General features: G+C 46.0%; 2 protein-coding genes across 28 annotated transcripts in view; one reads left to right on the top strand and one right to left on the bottom strand.

Moving 5' to 3' along the window:
- The window catches only part of UBAP2L (ubiquitin associated protein 2 like), a 41,429-nt gene extending 39,593 nt beyond the window's left edge, over positions 1-1,836 (bottom strand). For 9 of the 25 annotated variants that reach the window (XM_044757828.2, XM_044757829.2, XM_044757826.2 and 6 more), the window contains exon 1: positions 1,014-1,145. The gene's annotated coding sequence lies outside the window, so the exon portion shown is untranslated. Of the gene's footprint in view, positions 1-394; positions 480-653; positions 1,208-1,376; positions 1,439-1,798 lie in introns of those variants that run through there. The other 16 variants (XM_070497351.1, XM_070497339.1, XM_070497345.1 and 13 more) reach the window with 8 other exon arrangements.
- LOC106846241 (protein C1orf43 homolog) lies at positions 1,347-14,127 on the top strand. Of its 3 annotated transcripts, none has more exons than XR_011498131.1 (10): positions 1,347-1,708; positions 2,076-2,177; positions 6,251-6,368; positions 6,583-6,636; positions 7,268-7,434; positions 7,522-7,580; positions 9,601-9,694; positions 11,290-11,330; positions 12,966-13,061; positions 13,680-14,127. XR_011498131.1 is itself a non-coding variant. In XM_014864911.3 (10 exons), the coding sequence occupies exons 1-10, from the start codon at positions 1,643-1,645 to the stop codon at positions 13,779-13,781; spliced, it is 933 nt and encodes a 310-aa protein (XP_014720397.1). In that variant the 5' UTR covers positions 1,347-1,642; the 3' UTR covers positions 13,782-14,127. The 3 variants fall into 3 exon arrangements, 2 of the variants coding, with proteins under 2 accessions (XP_014720397.1, XP_014720399.1); XM_014864911.3 differs by having other exon boundaries at positions 12,932-13,061; XM_014864913.3 differs by lacking the exons at positions 1,347-1,708; positions 2,076-2,177; positions 6,251-6,368; ... (2 more) ...; positions 7,522-7,580; positions 9,601-9,694 and adding an exon at positions 10,190-10,934 and having other exon boundaries at positions 12,932-13,061.
- Positions 14,128-19,161: the final 5,034 nt, after the last annotated feature.

Here is a 19,161-nt window from a genome sequence, read left to right as displayed (position 1 = left end):
GCCACATTTCAAGAACGGTGAAAAAGGAGCAGTCTCCTGTTTGTGACATCAGTTTGCAAAGCAATTTAGGGACTGTCTACAAGGTGAAGGGTCTGAAGAAATTTGGAATTCCTGTCCCATTATGAGAAGAGTGAACAAATAGCCCAGTGCTCTAGTGACGTCCCTTAGGCGTAACACACTCCATGGGGGCCTCCATGTCCAGCTTCCCAAATAACATAATTGTTTGGGGTACCCAGAACTACAGTATGGACAACAGGAAGCTAAAGACGGCAGCAAAAAATATACTACAAGAGCTGGGGCGGTGAGAAAGAAGGAAGGGTAAGAAGAGGAGCTGACAAAGAGGCTGGAAACGGAGAGGGGACGCAAGCCCACGCGTGGAGGATGGGAGGCTCACCCCGCTCAGCGCCACATCGGGAGCTCACCGGGCCAATCGCCTCCTCACCTCCCACCCGGAACAAATTAATCCTCCGCACTCCAAACTGAGGGCCACATGGGGGAGTTTGGGGCAGCTCCACCCCATCGCCCTCCCCCCCGCCCCGCCACCCCCAAACCAGGCCGGATCCGGATCAGAGGAGGCCCTCAGAGGGCTGGAAAGGGAGGAGGCCCGCTCGTCTTCTCCACAGGCACCGGCCAGGGTAGAGATGGGGTCCTACCTCAGGCGGGGCCCAGGCCTCGCTCGCTCGCGCTCTTTCTCGCTCTCCCCCCGCTGAGGCTCTAGCCGCATGGCCCCCCCCTCCGGCTGCCCCAAGCCCCGCCCCGGCCACGCTCCCAAATCGAGGCCCCGGCTCTGGCGCGGCCCACTAGGCCGCGAACCCAGCCATAAACAAAACCTCCGGCGGCAGACTCGGGGGGGTGCGGGGGCGCCAGGGCTCGCAAGACTGGGAGGGGGGTGTACAGTGGGGGAACACACGGTGCGGGGGGGCCTACCGCGGGAGGGGGAGACGGCGGGGGTAGGGGAGAAAGGAGGGAGGGTAAAAGGGGGATCGCGGATTTAAAGGGGCCGCGGACAATACCCGGCCCCGCCGCGCTGCCGCTGCCGCCGCCGCCGCCGCCAACGCCGCTGCGCTCCCAACTTTACCTCAGTCTCCTCCACACTGACACCCCGGGCCGCGCCGCCCCTGTCACGTGATATAAGGTTCCCTCCTCCCCACCCCCCTCCCTCCTTTTCCCTCTCGCGCTCGCGCTCGCGCCTTCCCTCCCCCCACTTGCCTCCCTGCGTCCCCCAACACGTGACGCGAAAAGGGACGTGCACGCAAGCGTGCGCGTGCCGCCCCGCCACGAGACACCTCACTCCGGCTCGGCGCGTCCGCCCCGCCTCCTCCACGGCGGCCCCGCCTCCGCCACGTGACGCATGGAGGGCCTCCGCTTCCTCTTACAGGCGTAGTTCCGCGTCTCCCCGCTCGCCGCTCCGGGTGCCATTGCCTGCCTGAGTCACGTGCTGGGGGGAAGCGGGAAGGCGTCGTTCTTCTCTCCCGGCCCCCCATCCGCCATGTTTTCAGGCCGGGTCAGCCTTGGTCTTTCCCCGTAAGGAAATGGCCGAGGAGCTTCAGGGAACCCAGGCGCCGTTGCCTCGGCGGAGCCCGGGCTGACAAAGCAGGGCAGCGGGGTAAACCCGAGAGGTTCTGCGCGGGGTGGGACGGCCATGGCGTCCGGCAGTAACTGGCTGTCCGGGGTGAATGTCGTGCTGGTGATGGCCTACGGGAGCCTGGTGAGGAGATCCCCCACCCTGCTGTCGCGTCTGACCCAGTAGAGACCCTCCTCTTGAGTTGTTCCCTGTCCTCATTCTCCACCCACTCACCTGCGCTTTTTCTGGGCTTTGACTCCTATCCCAGGAGTACCTGGGAGCGTAAGCCACCGAGTCGGACCGCCCCGCCCCTGGCCGAGAACCCTCCCTCCAAGACCCTTGGACCAGACCCCCCGCGCCTCTCCCCACCCCATCAGCCTTGCTTTGCCCCAAATTATACCGCGAAGCATCCCTGAGAGTCGGAACCTGGGGATTTAAATGAAAGCATGCCTTTTTTTTTTCACTGTCTTTTTATTAAAGATTCTTTGTTTCTCTCGTATCTTTTGGACAGGTGTTTGTACTGCTATTTATTTTTGTGAAGAGGCAAATCATGCGCTTTGCAATGAAATCCCGAAGGGGACCTCATGTCCCTGTGGGACACAATGCCCCCAAGGTAGGTCTTTAAGGCACGAGATAGGCCTGGTTCTCCAGATCATTGAGGGCCCAGAATGAAAATTCCTTTGCCTTTAGAAATGACTTTAATTCCCATGTTTCCATGTCCAGTTACCCACGTTCTTACGTTAGCAGATTGAGCAAAAACGGTCAGCTTGGGTCCTGGCTTACCTGCTCACTGCTGTGGCACAGCATGTAGCATACCCAGGAACTTCAGTTTTTGCATCTGCAGAATGAAGGACTTGGATTAAAATTTCCAATTCTTTGTGGTAAGATGTTTCCCAGTTCAACTTGTAAACTACCCAGTGTTTTCTGTTGCTATTTAAATTTTGTTTAAGGATGGGGTTAGGGTGGTTAGAATTAGCCTGAAATCAATGAGAAGAGTTGCCTTTGCGGAAGTTTAGATTTATAAGAACCCCATAAATCATCTAGTTCTGTTATTCATGTTACAAATAGAAACCTAAGAAAAGGAAGCAGCTTACCTGAGATATATGCAAAGTGAATAACCATTGGTCTCTGTCTATGCTCTCTCTATATGTAATTGCCTTCCTTTCCTTGGCTTTAAATATCTACTGATGAAATTTTATCTCTGTCCCCACCCTCCTTCCTGAATTCAATACTTATATATCCAACTGCCTACCTAACATTTCCATTTTGATAGGTATCTCAAACTTAACATGTCTAAATCAGAACTCTTGACACCCCACTTCCACCCCCATCCTGCTTCTTCTGTCTTCCACTTCTGGGTAAGGGACCTGCTGCCCTTACTGACCTCCTTTTGTATAGCTTTCCTCTGATCACTGGTATCCAGCTACAGTGGTTGACTTCCCCACCTTTATATATACTGTTACTGTGGCCTAGAGTGATCTTTCTCTGGTCTTCACTTAGCTGATTTGTTCTTTACATCTTAGATCAAAAATTATTTTCTCCAAAGAAAAATGCTTATTATCTGTTTTAAAGTAGGTCCTCTTCTTTGTTTTCTCATAGTACTCTGATTTTTTCTAGATAGCGTTTTACCACAAATTTTCTTTTTTTTTTTTTTAAGATTTTTTTTTATTTTTTCCTTTTTCTCCCCAAAGCCCCTCTGGTACATAGTTGTATATTCTTCGTTGTGGGTCCTTCTAGTTGTGGCATGTGGGACGCTGCCTCAGCATGGTTTGATGAGCAGTGCCATGTCCACGCCCAGGATTTGAACCAACGAAACACTGGGCCGCCTGCAGCGGAGCACGCGAACTTAACCACTTGGCCATGGGGCCAGCCCCCACAAATTTTCTTTTATGTTTAATTGTCTATTTGTTTAATGCCTCTCTTCCACTAGACTGTAAGCTTCAAGAATGCAGGCACTATGCCAGTTTTGCTCACCTGTGTAAAACCAGGACCTACACATAGTAGGTACTCAATAATTCATTGTTGAGTGAAAAGCAAGTGGCAGAGCTAGAGCTAGTAAACAATTCTCTGAACTCCTAGACCAATATTCTTTCATTAACCAGTACTATTAACTCTCCCCTCCATGTTCTTTCCGTTCCCCTCTATGTTCTTTCCTCAAGGAAGATGTCATGGGCTGAAACTTCAATAGAGCTCCTTCCACATTCCCTGTTTTCTCCAAATGCCAGCTGCCTCCCATAGGAGGGATATAGGCTTGGCTTCCAGTACGTCATGAGCCAGTCAAAACTTGGACTATATAGGAACACCTCGGACAAGATGAGATCAAGATTCCTATTGCTTTAAAAAATTCTTTCATCTAAATTCTCATCCATTGCATTTGCAAGTATAAATCAAAAGCACTTTGGAAAGTATTTGAGCATTACCTAGTAAGATTGCACATGTACCTAATCCATAGCCCAGAATTCCACTCTTACCTTAGAGAAATTAATTTTCATTCATGTGTACCAGAAGACATGTACAAGAATAGTCGTAGCATTGTTCACAACTTTTTTTTTTTGGGGTATTTTTTAGAGTGAGGAAGATTGGCTCTGAGTTAACATCTGTTGCCAGTCTTCATCTTTTTGCTTGAGGAAGATTGTCTCTGAGCTAATATCTGTGCCAATCTTCCTCTTATTTTTGTATGTGGACGCCAGCACAACATGGCTCAGTGAGCGGTGTGTAGGTCTGTGCCTGGGATCCAAACCCGTGAACCCTGAGCCGCTGAAGCAGAGCACATAAACTCAACCACTACACCACCAGGCCAGCCCCCATAATATTTTAGGAAGAAACTGTTAATCTAGATGTCCACTTGAGAATGGATATATAATGATGTATTTGTATTCTGGAATACTATAAGGAATGAAAACAAACTGAAGATAAATATATGAACACAAATGAATCTCCAAAATATTTTTGAATGAAAAAAGTCACAAACATGAATGAAACTTGAAAAGCTGAATGAAAAAAGCCAGAAAGCCATTCATTAAAGAATATGTTCCATAAGATTTCCTTCCATTTATATGAAATTCTAGGATAAGCAGAACTATATTGATAGAAAGCATATCAGTGTTGCCTGGGGCAGGAAGGGGAAGGTTGACTGCAAAGGGGTATGAAGAACATTTTAGGATGATGGAAATGTTTTGTATCTTGACTAGAATGGTGCTTGAGTGGGTATATTCATTTGTCAAAACTCATCAATCTGCACACTTAAAATGGATGCATTTTGGGGTCCAGCCCAGAGGCATAGTAGTCAAGTTTGCATGCTCTGCCTCTGTGGCCTGGGGTTTCTGGGTTCAGATCCCAGGAGCAGACCTACACACCACTCATCAAGCCATGCTGTCGTTGCATCCCACGTACAAAATAGAGGAGAGTGGCAACAGATGTTAGCTCAGGGACAATTTTCCTCACCAAAAAAAAAAAAAAAATTTATGGCATGTAAATTCAACTTAAATAAAGTTTATGTAAAATTTTAAAAGACAGGTTGCAGAAGAATTCAGAAAGTATTTACCACTTATATAAAGTTCAAAACCAGGCAAAGCTAAACATCTTGTTTAGGGTGACATGATAAAACAGAGAAGAAAAATAAGACTTGACAAATTAAGATTGGGGGTTGCATTCGATCAGGGATGGGCAGACAAGACTTCAAAGGCCGTCCAATTCATAAACTGGATAGTGGATGCAGGTTTTCATTTTAATGATTTTTATAGTTTCTTAAAATCTACATATGTGGGGGCCAGCCCGGTGGCGCAGTGGTTAAGTTCACACGTTCCGCTTCTCAGCGGCCCGGGCTTTGCTGGTTTGGATCCTGGTTGCGGACATGGCACCACTTGGCATGCCATGCTGTGGTAGGCGTCCCACATATAAAGTAGAGAAAGATGGGCACGGATGTTAGCTCAGGGCCAGGCTTCCTCAGCAAAAAGAGGAGGACTGGCAGTTGTTAGCTCAGGGCTAATCTTCCTCAACAACAAAAAAAATACATATGTGTATTCTGTATATGGTATATTTCACAGTGGAAGTTTAAAAAGTTACAAGAAAAAAATCTACTTAACGGGGCTCTGGCAACCCTCTTAAGAGAGATGAATATGAAACTGTTAACAGTGGCTAACAGTAGGTAAATGAAAGGTGAGGCCTTTAGTACCTTTTTGTATTTTGTACCACAAATGTGAATTGCCTACTTAAAAAATTAAATATGCTTTAGAAGAAAGCCTGTAGAAGTTCTGTAGTCCACCAGGTAGGAAGTCCCCAAACTATTAGAAACCATGTACAGGCCTCTTTATAGATTTTTAGATTAGATTATGACTTCCAGTTGCTGTCCATTTTTACACAGCTTGGGAAGTTCTTTATAACACCTAACCAAGATTCTTGTAAACCAAGTTGAAAGTCAGAAATAATGTTGATGCTATAGAGCTTGAAGGAATTCTGGCAGGTTAAAAGATCTAGCTTAGCGATGGACAGTTTGGAGAGGTTCTTAGAGAACCCAATCCCATTCTTTCTTCACTTCTTGAGTCTTATCTGGCAAATTCATTAGCCAAATGAGCATTTTGTCTGTTTCTGTTGTCTTAGTTGTTCACTTGCTCTGCCCCATTTCCAGACTGATAGGAAGCTGAGTACAGGGTAAGTGATTATGTATTCTTTTCTGTACGTGAACAGGACTTAAAAGAAGAGATTGATATCCGACTATCCAGGGTTCAGGATATCAAGTATGAACCTCAGCTCCTTGCAGATGATGATGCAAGACTGCTACAGCTGGAAACCCAGGGAAATCAGAGTATGTGGCATGCTCTTGGAGGATACCTCAGCGAGGAGTCCCACAAACTCAGAATGCCTTTGCTCTCAGGGTTGTCAACATAGCTGCTGACAAAATCAGCAGCTTTAGTTCCTTTGTTACTGGGTAAACATCAGAGGTGGGGAAGCAGTTATTAGCTTGTTGGAGTTTGGAGAATTTTAAGGGTTATGCCTGAGACCAGTCTCTCTCTCAACAGATTGCTACAACTATCTATACAGGATGAAAGCACTGGATGCCATCCGTGCCTCTGGTAAGGGCTACTTGACGGGTCATTCAGGATCCTGAAAGCTCACCTGGGGAAGAGAGGGAAGAACCCACTTTATATATGTTAGAATTTGTCTTTTCTGCATATCCCTGGCTAGTAGGAATTTCCTACAGTTTTGCAGGTACTGGGTACTATTTTGCCAAAGGAAATGATGTAGGTGAGTTATTTCTTCTCCAAAGAGTCTGGATTTGTTTTGTTCTTCTCTTTAGACTTTCAGTTTCATAAACTGGATGGTGGTAATTTGCTTGTTTTTCCACAAAAGACGGGTGGCATCTGCTTTTTCTCTAAGCTCAAGATAAATGCTTCTTGAATTCTTTTCATTCTATGACCATTGTCATATATGCTCGGTCTCTACCAAAACATAGTTTATATCTTAAAGCCAGGATGGGTAAATAGGAGGGAAAAAGGACAATGACACTATTGTGTATCATTGGTATAGCTTACAATTGTGTTGCTGCCACCAAGTGACCACTCAGACACGGCTCTGTACTTCTAGTCTTAATTCTATTAGAATTTACCCCCAGCTCACTCATTGGACCCATTTCTAAGTTTGGGAAATTAACTAGAAAGACTAATGAATGGGAGAAGGAGTATCACTGTGTTATTATCTCCTCAGAGATCCCATTTCATGCTGATGGCCGGCATCCCTGTTCTTTAATGGGCAAGAATTTCCGCTCCTACTTACTAGATCTTCGAAACAGTAGTACTCCTTTCAAGGGTGTGCGCAAGGCCCTCATTGATACCCTGCTGGATGGCTATGAGACAGCCCGCTATGGGACAGGGGTAAGCTGGATGGCCATTTTTTTCCTTCAGGGAACTAAAGGGATGCCCCAGACTGAGAGATCCTCACTCTTCCTTCTCTTTCTTCAGGTCTTTGGCCAGAGTGAGTACCTGCGCTATCAGGAGGCCCTGAGTGAGCTGGCCACAGTGTGAGTTTGGAGGGGAGCATGTCAAAGGGGCTGGTTAGAGAATATAGCAGTGCTGGACTGTTCTCACAATGAAATGACCTTCATAAAGCATTATGAACAGAATCCATGATAACATAAGACTTGTCAGGTCCTAGACTATTAGAATTGCCTCTTGCTCACATTTGAAAGCAGATGCTGCTCTACAAGCTATTAAGATCAGCTTCTCCTACTTTTGTGCACCTCTTTTTTTTTTTGCTTATGTTTTTTAGTCCAGCTCAGTAAAATGTCAGAATTGGTGTAACCTATGACACCAATAAAGGAATAAAGTTTTTCAGCATACAGAGATTCCTTCTCTTCCAGGGTCCCAGTGTCTTCCTCTTGTGTCTTGGTCTGATAAAAGTAAGAACTAAATGCCACCCATTTTTATTACCACTTAAAGCATTAGTAACCCTGTCTGAAACAAAGGACATCACCATAGAATCAGCTGCTGAGTGTGTTATAGGAGAGGAATCAAGACTTTTGTCTGAGAATGTCTTAAATATGTACTAAGATAGCTTCATTATGTTGTTTACGTAAATGTTAAAATGAAAGAATGAAGAGGGAAAGCCAATCTAGAATAAAAAGTTAGTTACCAGATATGAAAGAAATACATCTATTTTCTGCTGTGTTGAATATGGCTCTTTCTCAAAAGATAACGGGTATGTCTGTTCTGTCTTATCTCTGTTCCTAAAAATAAACTACCTTGTTCATAACAACAAAAGATTCTAGTAAAAGCTACATAGAACAGTAATGAAAATGAACGTGTGGAGAGGATGGAAAAGGCCATTTGGTCTAGAAGTCAGGCAGGAGGCCTGTTCAAAATTCAGTTTCTTTGAAAGACAAATACTGTATGATTCCACTTATATGAGGTACCTAGAGTAGTCAAATTCATAGAGACAGAAGATAGAATGGTGGTTGCCAGGGACTGGAAGAAAGGGGGAATAAGGAGTTGTTTAACAGGTAGAGAGTTTGTTTTGCCAGATCAAAAGAATCATTTTGCCAGATCAAAACAATGTGAACATACTTAATGCAACTGGATTGTAAACATTTGAATATGGATAAGATGGGGGGCCAACCATGTGGCCGAGTGGTTAAGTTAGTGTGCTCCCACTTTGGCAGCCCAGGGTTTTGGCAGTTCAGATCCTGGGTGTGGGCCTAGCACCACTCATCAAGCCATGCTGAGGCAGTGTCCCACATAGCACAACTAGAAGGACCTGCGACTAGAATGTACAACTATGTACTGGGGGGCTTTGGGGAGAAGAAAGAAAGAAAGAAAGAAAAAAAAAGATTGGCAACAGCTGTTATTTCAGGTGCCAATCTTTAAAAAAATTTAAAAAATAAATGGATAAGATGATAAATTTTATGTGTATTTTACCACAACTTTTTAAAAAAATTCAGTTTCTTTTGATTTCAAGTTTCTAAAAAGTTCAGTGGGTATGGTGAAAAGGATATAGGCTGTGAAATCTGACAAACTTAGGTTTGAATCCCAGCATTCTGTCACTTCCTAGCTTTGTGACCTTGGGCAAGTTACTTAATGTTACCCAGTTTCTTAACCTGCAAAACAGAGATGATGCTACCATATAAGGATATTGGGATGTTAATAAATTAGATGTTGGTAAAGCACCAAGTTTAATGTCCTAACATATGGTAAGTACTCAATAGTTATTTCTATTCTTATTTTTTGGTATTCAGTTTTCGAGGGACTCTCTTTGGACTGGGAGCATATTAGTGGCATACACACACTAGGTGAATCAGCAGAATTAACAGTTTTCTTTAAGCATAGTGAGATGAAGAAAAGGTTGAGCCAGAGCCAGGGACCGAGTGGGAAAACTGGTTTCTCTGCTATTTCTAAGTTACTAGATGGGATTTTAGCAACTAGTTTATAAGATAGGACAGAGACCATTTGTGGCTACAGCTGCATTTATGAGATGGATGAACCTTGAATTGTATTCTTCCATTAGTCCTCATTCTCTCCGTGACCTGCCCTCCCTGTATTCTTCAGGGTCAAAGCACGAAGTGGGAGCTCTCAGCGCCAACACCAGTCAGCAGCCAAAGACCTAACCCAGTCTCCTGAAGTCTCCCCAACAACCATCCAGGTGACATACCTCCCCTCCAGTCAGAAGAGTAAACGTGCCAAGCACTTCCTCGAATTGAAGAGCTTTAAGGACAACTATAACACACTGGAGAGTACTCTGTGATGGAGCTCAAGGACTCTCGCATTGATGGAGCCAGACAGACTGCAGTGCGCTTGCTGGGCAGCCCTCAGGTCATCTGGCTCAGCAGGCCTAGACTCAATCAGCTGAAGCTCCTGTTGTGCCCAGAGCTCTTAGAGCTCATGCCTAGAGGATCATTCTCCAACCCTTTCTTATGGCCAGTTTCAGAACATCAGTTAAGACTATTTTCCCTTAGTAGCACTTTTTTCTGGAGTTGAATTCAGATGTTTTTCTTAATATTTCTGTCAAAGCTTCCTTAAAAATCCTCACTTGGTTTTGATCATAGTTCATCTGCCCTTTTCCAGACTATAAATAATCCCAAGGGTGAGAAATGAGGTGACAGGGCTTGGTGTCTTCCGTATCTACCCCTTTGTACATAGTTGAATGGGAACCATTTGGGTTTGAGCATCTTAGAGTTGGTTGGTGGGAAAGGTAGAGAGGAACTGGTGGGGAGGTCAGGTAAGGCCGTGAGTGGTATGTGGAATAACTTACCTTGGTGCTCCACTTAAACCAGGCTGTGTTGAAACATTAACACGACTTCCCTGATGTGCAAGGATCTGCCCTTCCACTTTCATGCCATACTCTTGTGAATAAATTGAAAAGGGAATATTTTGACATCTGACATAATCTCATTCTCCCTCATTTATTGGGGATGCTATGGGACAGTGTGAAGGGATGGTCAGACCAATGCACTGGTTTGACTTTATAAATTATTTAATAAAATGAACAATTAAAAAATAAAGCATATGATTCATTTCTTTACAGTTGCCTTTTAATAAAACAGGCATATGATAATGTTCTCTGGACCTAGAACCAAATGGACACTCCTTGGGACCCGAACAAAAGAAATTCTAAAATTAGGACTGTGCTCCTTGCTCACAGAATTGCCTGTGTCACTCATAGAAGGTTGGAGAACTAGGATTCCCTTAGGTCTCCCGGACAACAGGCCAGGTGACCAATCAACTCCTAGGCCTAGGGTCATTGTTGGAAGCGTAAATGTTGCTATGACTACTGAAACCTCGGTGACTGAACTAAACAGAAAGGAGAGCCTGCTCAGTCTCCTAAGACCACGTCAAGCATGTCTGTACATATGTCTACGGAAAAAATGACAAAAGTAGAAGAGGTATGCAGAGTTGGGAGGAGGGGCTGGGTTGGAGGAGATTCCTTTGGTGAGGTTTCCAGGTCAATTTACCAGAAGTGGATGGTTTTCTGAGAGAGGATCTTGATGTAACAGAAGAATAGTAACAGAAGTGGGAGACTATTTCTGGCACATAGTGGGTATTCAAATATTTGTTCCATATCAACCCCTGCATGTTTTCTTTGATCCATTCTGAAAGGAGAAGGACTTCTCACGTCTCCTAGGAAATTGGCCACTCCCTCTCTAAAGAGGAAAGTCTATATGTCTCCCACTAGAATAGGGTACTGAGGGTGAGGTACTGGAGATCAAGGCAGATCAACAGAACTTCCTTTTCTTCCAGAGTTTTCAAAGGGCCCTGGGACTTAAGAAGATGGTTGACAGGTAATCTCTGCTTCTATTCCTTCCCTTATCCTTCAGCTTGACCTTTTCACACTCCTCTCCTCCCTGAGCCACCTCTGGTATCTGTTCCATCTTGTTAGGGGCCCACCAAGAAGGAAAACGGGGCCAGCCTGGTTACATAGTAGTTAAGTTCACATGCTCCACTTTGGCTGCCCTAGGGTTTACTGGTTTGGATCCTGGGCACAGACCTACACACCACTCATCAAGCCATGCCATGGTGGCATCCCACATAGAAGAACTAGAAGGACTTAGAACTAGGATATACAACTATACGCCAGGGCTTTGGGGACAAAAAAAAAGATTGGCAACAGATGTTAACTCAGGCCCAATCTTCCTCACCAAACAAAAAAAAGGGGGGGAAACAGGTATGGAGGGGGAAGAAGCAGCCCTGGTTCTCACAAGCAGAGATGAGCCTCCTCATGCCACTAGGTTAGGCTGTATAGACAATGATTTTTATTGCCCCTAGCTTCCCATTCTCTGAAGGAAAACGAGCAAGGTTTCATCATTTTTATTTTTTAAGGTTAATTCAGGTGTTTGTTGCTTGGCATTGTACTAATGTAGTGTGTATGCAGTAAGTATTTGTTGAATGAGTGAATGAGAAGAGTCAAAAGACTGTATCTCCCTCACTTACGGAGCTTTTTAAAAAACACATGTTCAGGTTAACCCAGAAGATTCTGACTAAAATGGTCTTGGAGTGGATAGGATCAGCCTGTTTTTTAAGGTTTTGCAGGTTACCCAGAGCTAGCAAGGATCCGAGGTAAGAAGAATGCATACTATTTTAGTGGGAGTCAAGGTTGATGCAGCACTTTTTACAAAGGCAGTCTGATGAAATCTATCAAAATTTAAAATTCCTATATCCTTTGGACTGGCAACTCTGCTTCTAAAAATTTACCTTACATATATATACCTACAAAAGCATCAAAACGTACATACACAAGAACGTTGATGACAGCATTGTTTATAGAAGTAAAAAAGCTAGAAATGACCTAGCTGGTTAAACGATGATACAAAAATACTAGGCAGTGTTTAAACAGAAGGAAGCAAATCTCTAGGTCTGATATGAAAAGTCCAAATTGTTAAGTAACACTGCTTATGTAAATGTATGATTTCATGTTTGGCTTTTTTCCAAGGAAATTAGCCCTGAGCTAACATCCGCCACCATCCTCCTCTTGTTTTCCTGAGGAAGACTGGCCCTGAGCTAACATCTGTGCTCATCTTCCTCTACTTTATATGTGGGACACCTGCCACAGCATGGCTTGATGAGCAGTGCTAGGTCTGTGCGCAGGATCTGAACTGGTGAACCCCGGGCTGCCGGAGTGGAGAGTGCAAACTTAACTACTGTACCACCGGGCCGGCCCCTACAAAAATTAATATCCGTGACACATGGTTATTATGATAATTAAATGGCATAATGTACTTAACATATTCTAGGTTCTAAGTCAGTTCTAGTTGCACCTTCAAGGAGTTTGCAGTCTTCTGACACTGGCACAGGGGTTCCATTGAAGAAGCAGCCTCACTGATGATGTTTTTGTTTCCACTCCTAACTCTAACCCATTCAACTCCTACCTCTGTACCTGGGGCAGGTGGCGAAATTCACACACTCATTGTCTGTGGCAGATGACACTGAGCCAGAGAAGAAACCCGTATGCCACCCTAAGGCTGCAGGACACCATGGTACAGGAGTTGGCACTGGCCAATAAGCAACTACTGATGGTGAGTTCTAGCAAGGGTGACCTGAAGTCTCATCCACTACTGCCCTGTGCCTTTGCCTACAGGGGTTCCCAAGCTCTCAGTCTCTGCCTTTACTCACCTATCTTATTTGACTCTGAGGTTTTTACCATTACACCTAAGCAATAACTCTTTAACTCCAAATGACAACGTTCTTTTTCATTAAGTGATTCTTTGCATCCAGCTGCAGATGGCACATTCTAAAGTCCCAAAGTACAGTCTAGTTCTTGTTCTTCTCATCTTGGTGAGACTCAAAACTGCTTCTTAGTGCCCAGCACCTGCCTCTCAGAACCTCTGTCTTCCGGGAGTCCCCAATTGCTGTCATGTCACTATCTTTGTATTCCAAGTGCCTAGCAGAGTTTCTGGTTCATGGTATGTTCTCAGCAACTATTTGCTGAAAATGGGGCTTCACCCATGGAGAAAAAATTGAGTAGGCTTCCCCACCAAGAGTTTAGCCTCTATGCTACTGCCTAGCTTTATGTCACAGCTGCTAAGTCCAGATCCAAGAGAACATGAATGATGGGAAAGCAACCCGGGAGAGAGAATGAGAAAGAAGGGTAAACAGAGGGCAAACATCACACTCTGTTCTGCCCTCTCCACCAGGTCCGTCAAGCTGCCCTGCACCAGCTGTTTGAAAAGGAGCATCAGCAGTACCAGCAAGAACTAAATCAGATGGGCAAAGCTTTTTACGTGGAGAGACTCTGATGGCATCCAAAACATTGTCCTTCCATTCTCACCATGCCTGCTAACCTAGCCTTCTTGAGCCCCTGCCACCTTGAACAGCCTTCCCAAAACACACCTGGATCTAGTTATCTGCCCAGGACTTAACACAGTGCTCCCACTCTCACCTTTTGCTCTCATGTCAACCCCCGGTGCTATTTGGGAAACAATCTCTGAGACAATGGTAACAAGAGTGACGCCTTGTGGTCAGAATGAGGTATGCAGTGTTGATGTAAGTAGGGGTATGGGTGGTTGAGAGATGAACAATGTGAGGGTAGAGAATCTTGATTTGGTTTAACAAATAAAGCTAGCTCTTAAAGGTTCAAACTTAGACCGCCTGACTCATTCTTTCAGCCCTAAATCTTGATTTGTTTCAAAAGTGCTTATTTGCAGCTGCCATAATCTTAATATAGCTTCCTGGATTTTGCTCACCACCTCTCAGATCTCACTTCCACTGATCTTTTCTGTATACTTAGACAAATAGCTCTGTGGCTATTAATCACAGGTACTGTGCTGCTTGAGTGTCAGGAGGCCTGGAGTTTAGGTTTTGAGTTGGCCAGTTATTGTGAGACCTCGAACAAGTCTCTTTCCTCTGCCTGAAATTCTCACCTCTGCAAAATACAGGGTTCCAAACTCAAATGCCTTCAGGAGTCAGGCAAGTAATATAGCAAGTGTAACGAAATAAGGAGTGGTGGGATTTATGGGGAACTGGAAAGAGCATGTTAAATCTAAGGGCATTCAAAATTCTGAAAAATACTGACTAATCATATGCATCTATAGGCCATAGAGAACTTACTTATAAAGATCTACGTTACATACAAATGACATCCCAGGCCAGAGAGACCCCCATTTTGCAGCCAGTAACAGTTGCAGGAACCCACTGTCACTCTCTGATGTAATCACCATCATACATACTTTTCCCTGTTCTCTCACCTTGCCATCTGCAACCTCATTGGTCACTTATCCTTTCCACACTGATCTTTTCCTGCCCTCAACTCCATGTGTGGCTATGTCTCCCCTGCAAAATTGACACCTCCCACCCACCTCGTGCCCACTCACAAGTCTGTCTGTATCCTTCAATATTCATTTTTCATCTCAGCTGTCACAGCTTCTCCTTCATTCTCTCCCTACACACCCCACTGATGAGCACAGGGAGGCAGCAGGGTATAAAGAGACGAGCACACTGGGGCACGCTTCGTGGCGCCGTGGTTAAGTTCACAAGCTCTGCTTCAGTGGCCTGGGGTTCGCCGAGTTGGATCCCAGGTGTGGACCTGCCCACCACTTGTCAAGCCATGCTGTGGCAGGTGTCCTACATATAAAGAGGAGGAAGATGGGCACAGATGTTAGCTCAGGGCCAGTCTTCCTTAGCAAAAAGAGGAGGATTAGCAGTGGATGTTAGCTCAGGGCTAGTCTTCCTAAAAAAAAAGAGAGAAGAGCACAGGCTGTGGAGTCAGGTGCGGCTTCAAAGTCTGGATTCCCCTCTTAATTGTTTTGTCACCATATGTAAGTTACTTCTCTGAGCCTCAGTTTCCTCTTCTGAAAATGGGGACAATAATACCCATCTCATAGGATCATTATGAGGATTAAATAAGGTATGTAGAGAGCAAGCCTGGTGCTTGGCAGTCAGTAGGTATCCTCCATTTCCCTCTGACTTTCCCTGTGACTCAGGCCCTTTGAGGTTCCCTTGCTAACTCCCTGGCCAGCCCCCTTAATGCAGCTCAAATATCATTTCTCCATCCCAAGCCTGTCTCTCTTTCTGTCCTATATATATCCATTCATCCTGCAGCCCCCATCAGCCCTGCTTCCCAAGCCCTCTTATCCTTAGTCAATAGCTCCTCATGGGTTCTTACACCTAACAAGACATGGAGCTCACAGACTGAGGGGTGGGGAGGCAGGCGTTGAATAAGTAATGATGGATGATGGGAGTTGTATAGGAGACAAAACCACACGCAAGTGGCCTGCATTTGACCCACAAACCTGAGACTGAGTCTCCCATTCCTTCTGCCTGTTCCCCCGTCCTCGATTTCCTTGCAGGTTCATCCGCCTTCACTTCTTCCATCTTCCCTCATATCTCTCTTCCAGCCGCCCTCCGCTACTTCTATATGAGCAGTATAGCCTAATGTTAGGAGAACAGGCTTTCACACTGGACAGATCTGGGTTTGAATCTGGTTCTGTCACTCACTGCCTGTGTGGCCTTGAGCAAGTTACTTTAACTTTCTGGGTCACAGTTCCTTATATGTAAAATAGAGAGAATGCCTACCTCACTGGCTTGTGGTGGGGATTAAGTAAAGCACTTAGCAGAGAGGTGGCACATAATGTCCAATAAATGGTAACCCACAATGATGTTTTCCTGCCCTATGATAGTTTTTTCCCTTTTTATTTCCTCTCCATTACCTGGCTGCCCCCACCTCCCACCACACAGCCTCACCAATCCCTTTTATTCCTCTTTCCTCTGTCCATTTGGACTCACAGAGCACCCCCATCCCCTCTGTCTTGATCCCTGACCTTGGCCTCCGTCCCCAGGGCTTGTCAGTGCCAGGCTGACTCCAGTATTGGCAGGCAGGCCCCCTACAAAGCCCATCTCCCCTGATCCTCTCTGCCTACTCTGTCTGCTCTCATCACATCAACTGAGTAGTTCACCCCATTACACCCATCCAACCCCTTTCCCTCTGTGGCTGGTGCCTTCCCCAGCTCCTCTGGCTCAGAAGGGCTCAGTCTTGTTTGAAATGGCTGCATAGAAGTTACTTCCAGGAGAGCTAGAAAGCTTTCACCGGAGGTCATCTGATGTTTCTGCCTAGTTATACTATCCGAAGTCTCCTCCTAAGAGAGCTGCTCCTCCCTACATCAATATTCCCAGTCTCTGCCTCTGTTCCCCTAGTGCCCCAAACACTAAAGTCCTTCCTATTCCTGCTAGTCCCTTTCCCAGCCTCTTTCCCTCCACCCTCTGGTTCTCCAGGGTAGTCAAGTTTCCCAGAGAAGGGAACTAAAATTTGGGAGTGGGGGTGGGGCGGGGGTTAAGGTAGGAAGGACAATCAAGAAAGTAAAAATTACACACACACTCCCACTGAAAGCCATAAAGGAACAAGGACATAAGACAATACCTACCTTGGGGGCTTGTACGCCGATTTGTTAGTCTTCCCCTGGAAGGCAAGAGCCAAACAACAGGAATTGACTGGGGCTTGGGACAAGCTATCGATCTAGATCAAGGGCACTGTGGAGTTGGTGTATGAATTTGTGTGTGTATGCGGGGCGGGGGGTGGGGGTGGTCTGGACTAATGAGAACAAGGACACATGGAACAGGCCTGGGGGCTGAAGCAGAGCATTCTCCTCCCACCCCCACACTTCCACCCAAGCCCCCCACTCCCCACTGCAGCTATAACCCAGGCTCCTTTCTGCCACAGTAGAAAGAAGCATCTGCCTGCCACATGACATTCAACAGACCTGATTCTCTTTAGAAGAAAAACCCCTCAGAAAGGAACCAGGCTGGATCCCTGTGAGGGACAACCCTTAGAGAAGCCAGCCCAGGAGTTCTTGCTGTAAAAAGCCCCAGAAGAGGAGAGTCCTAAGGACTGCAGGCTGCTTTCTGGCAAGAGGGGGTTTCCTCCTTCACCCTTGATCTCCTAAAGTCTTAGTTTCAATTCTGCTGGGCAGGGGAGACCATAAGTCTTCTCTGGAACCTGCTGGAGCCTGCCAGTGAGAGAGGTCACTCTTCTCTTCTGAACATCCAAGGGGGACTTTAAGGAGAATGCCTGGAGGACATGGGGAGAAGGTGAGAAGGGACAAGATGGTGGGAAGAAGCAGCCAAGCATTCTGGAAGTTTCTCATGGCTATTTATCTATAGTACTTAAGAGTGGGAGGGTTCCAGGATGGTGTCACTGAAAGGCCCTCAGCAGTCTTGTGGGGGTGATATGGAAAGGTTAGGAGTTCTGTTGGAAAGGTAAAGCAGGATGTACAAGCCCCCCTCCTCCATCCCCAGAAAGCCTTAGGGCAGCTGGAAGGGAGTTGAGGAGAGCAGGTGGCTAGGCTGACAAGAAGCTGCTGACACTGCTGATCCTCTGGGCGCTGGGGCCGTGACATCAGGGGGAGAAGCTCTGTATGGGAGCTTTTAGGAAGGATAGGTGCCCGGACGTGGAGCCCTGCCAGATATTCTCCCTAGTTTAGGCCAACGTGATCCAGCAAAGGCCAGGCACTGGTAGGAAAGGAGCTGAGACAGGGATGGCACGAAAGGCAGATGAGTAAGAGCCAGCTGTCTTGGGAGGCAAAGAGCAGGGATTGGTGCCCTTCCCTAGGGAGATGGCTCTCCGTCTAGCCATGCTTGGTGCCTGGTGTTTCTGCTCTGTCCTTTCTTTGCAGTGTGGGGAAGGCAGATGACCACCAAAGCTCTCCTGCCTGCTTCTGTGTGATATGTTTGATATTGGGTTGTTTAATTAGAAACCAACTAAATGTCAAACATATTCTTACAGCAGTGGGCGCTTTGGCATCACACTCTTTTCTACCTCAACCTCCAGGGCTCTGGGGCTCCTGTCTTTTTTACTGAATCTCTTCTCTCCAGGACACCTTTAGAAGACTAGTGGCTGCAACCTACATGGATTTCAGTCTTAAGCTGGAGGGCTAGTATGGGAGCAGGAGAGAGCTGGAATTCGAGTATGAAATTTTCCTATATGTTTCCCTTATACTAGAAGGGATATATCTCTGATCTTCTCTTGTCCTTGTATTTTTCTCCTCCTTATTCAACCCCCCCTCTCTCTACTTATTATCCACTGCTTCCTGTCCCTGGGCTTTCTTTTGCCCTAGTCCCACAGTAGGGGGCTTTGGTTTCTCTGCTTTCCTTCAAGAATCAGTTGATGGTCTATCTGCCTATCTGCCTCCAGTGACTGGAAGCTCTCAAGAGTAGACTTCAATTTTGCCCTTTGCCCTGGTGGGTGTCTCAGTTACCCCGCTACTGGGGCTTAGCGTTAACACTACCCATCTATCCTTGACATAATGACTAATTAGAGCCATTTATATTCTTCCTTGATAGCTCTGGTCACCTTGAACAGTGCCCACCTCTCCTCTGGCATATTCTCAGATTGTATGGTGCCAGTGTACTGAGAGCAATTGCCACTTGTCAGTAATGAGGCCCCAAGTAGAAGAATGAACATGGCCTGGAACTAAGCTGGGGAGAACAGAGCTGGTAATGATGATTATGGTGGTGAGCATGTGGGGGTGGGCGGTAAGAAGGGAGCAGAGGATGGGGAGAAGAGAAGACAGCAACACCTCAGTCTGTGTGGGTATAAAAGTTCTATTTAAAGATCAGTATGGGGAAACAGAGGACATGATCCCATCTGGATTACTCTGACCCTCCCCTGCTTCTCTCCCCACCCCT

This window comes from Equus asinus, chromosome 25 (genome assembly GCF_041296235.1).
Source record: "Equus asinus isolate D_3611 breed Donkey chromosome 25, EquAss-T2T_v2, whole genome shotgun sequence".
NCBI lineage: Eukaryota > Metazoa > Chordata > Mammalia > Perissodactyla > Equidae > Equus > Equus asinus.
Note: the sequence above shows the minus strand (reverse complement) of the source record. Positions and strands in the feature narration are given on the sequence as shown.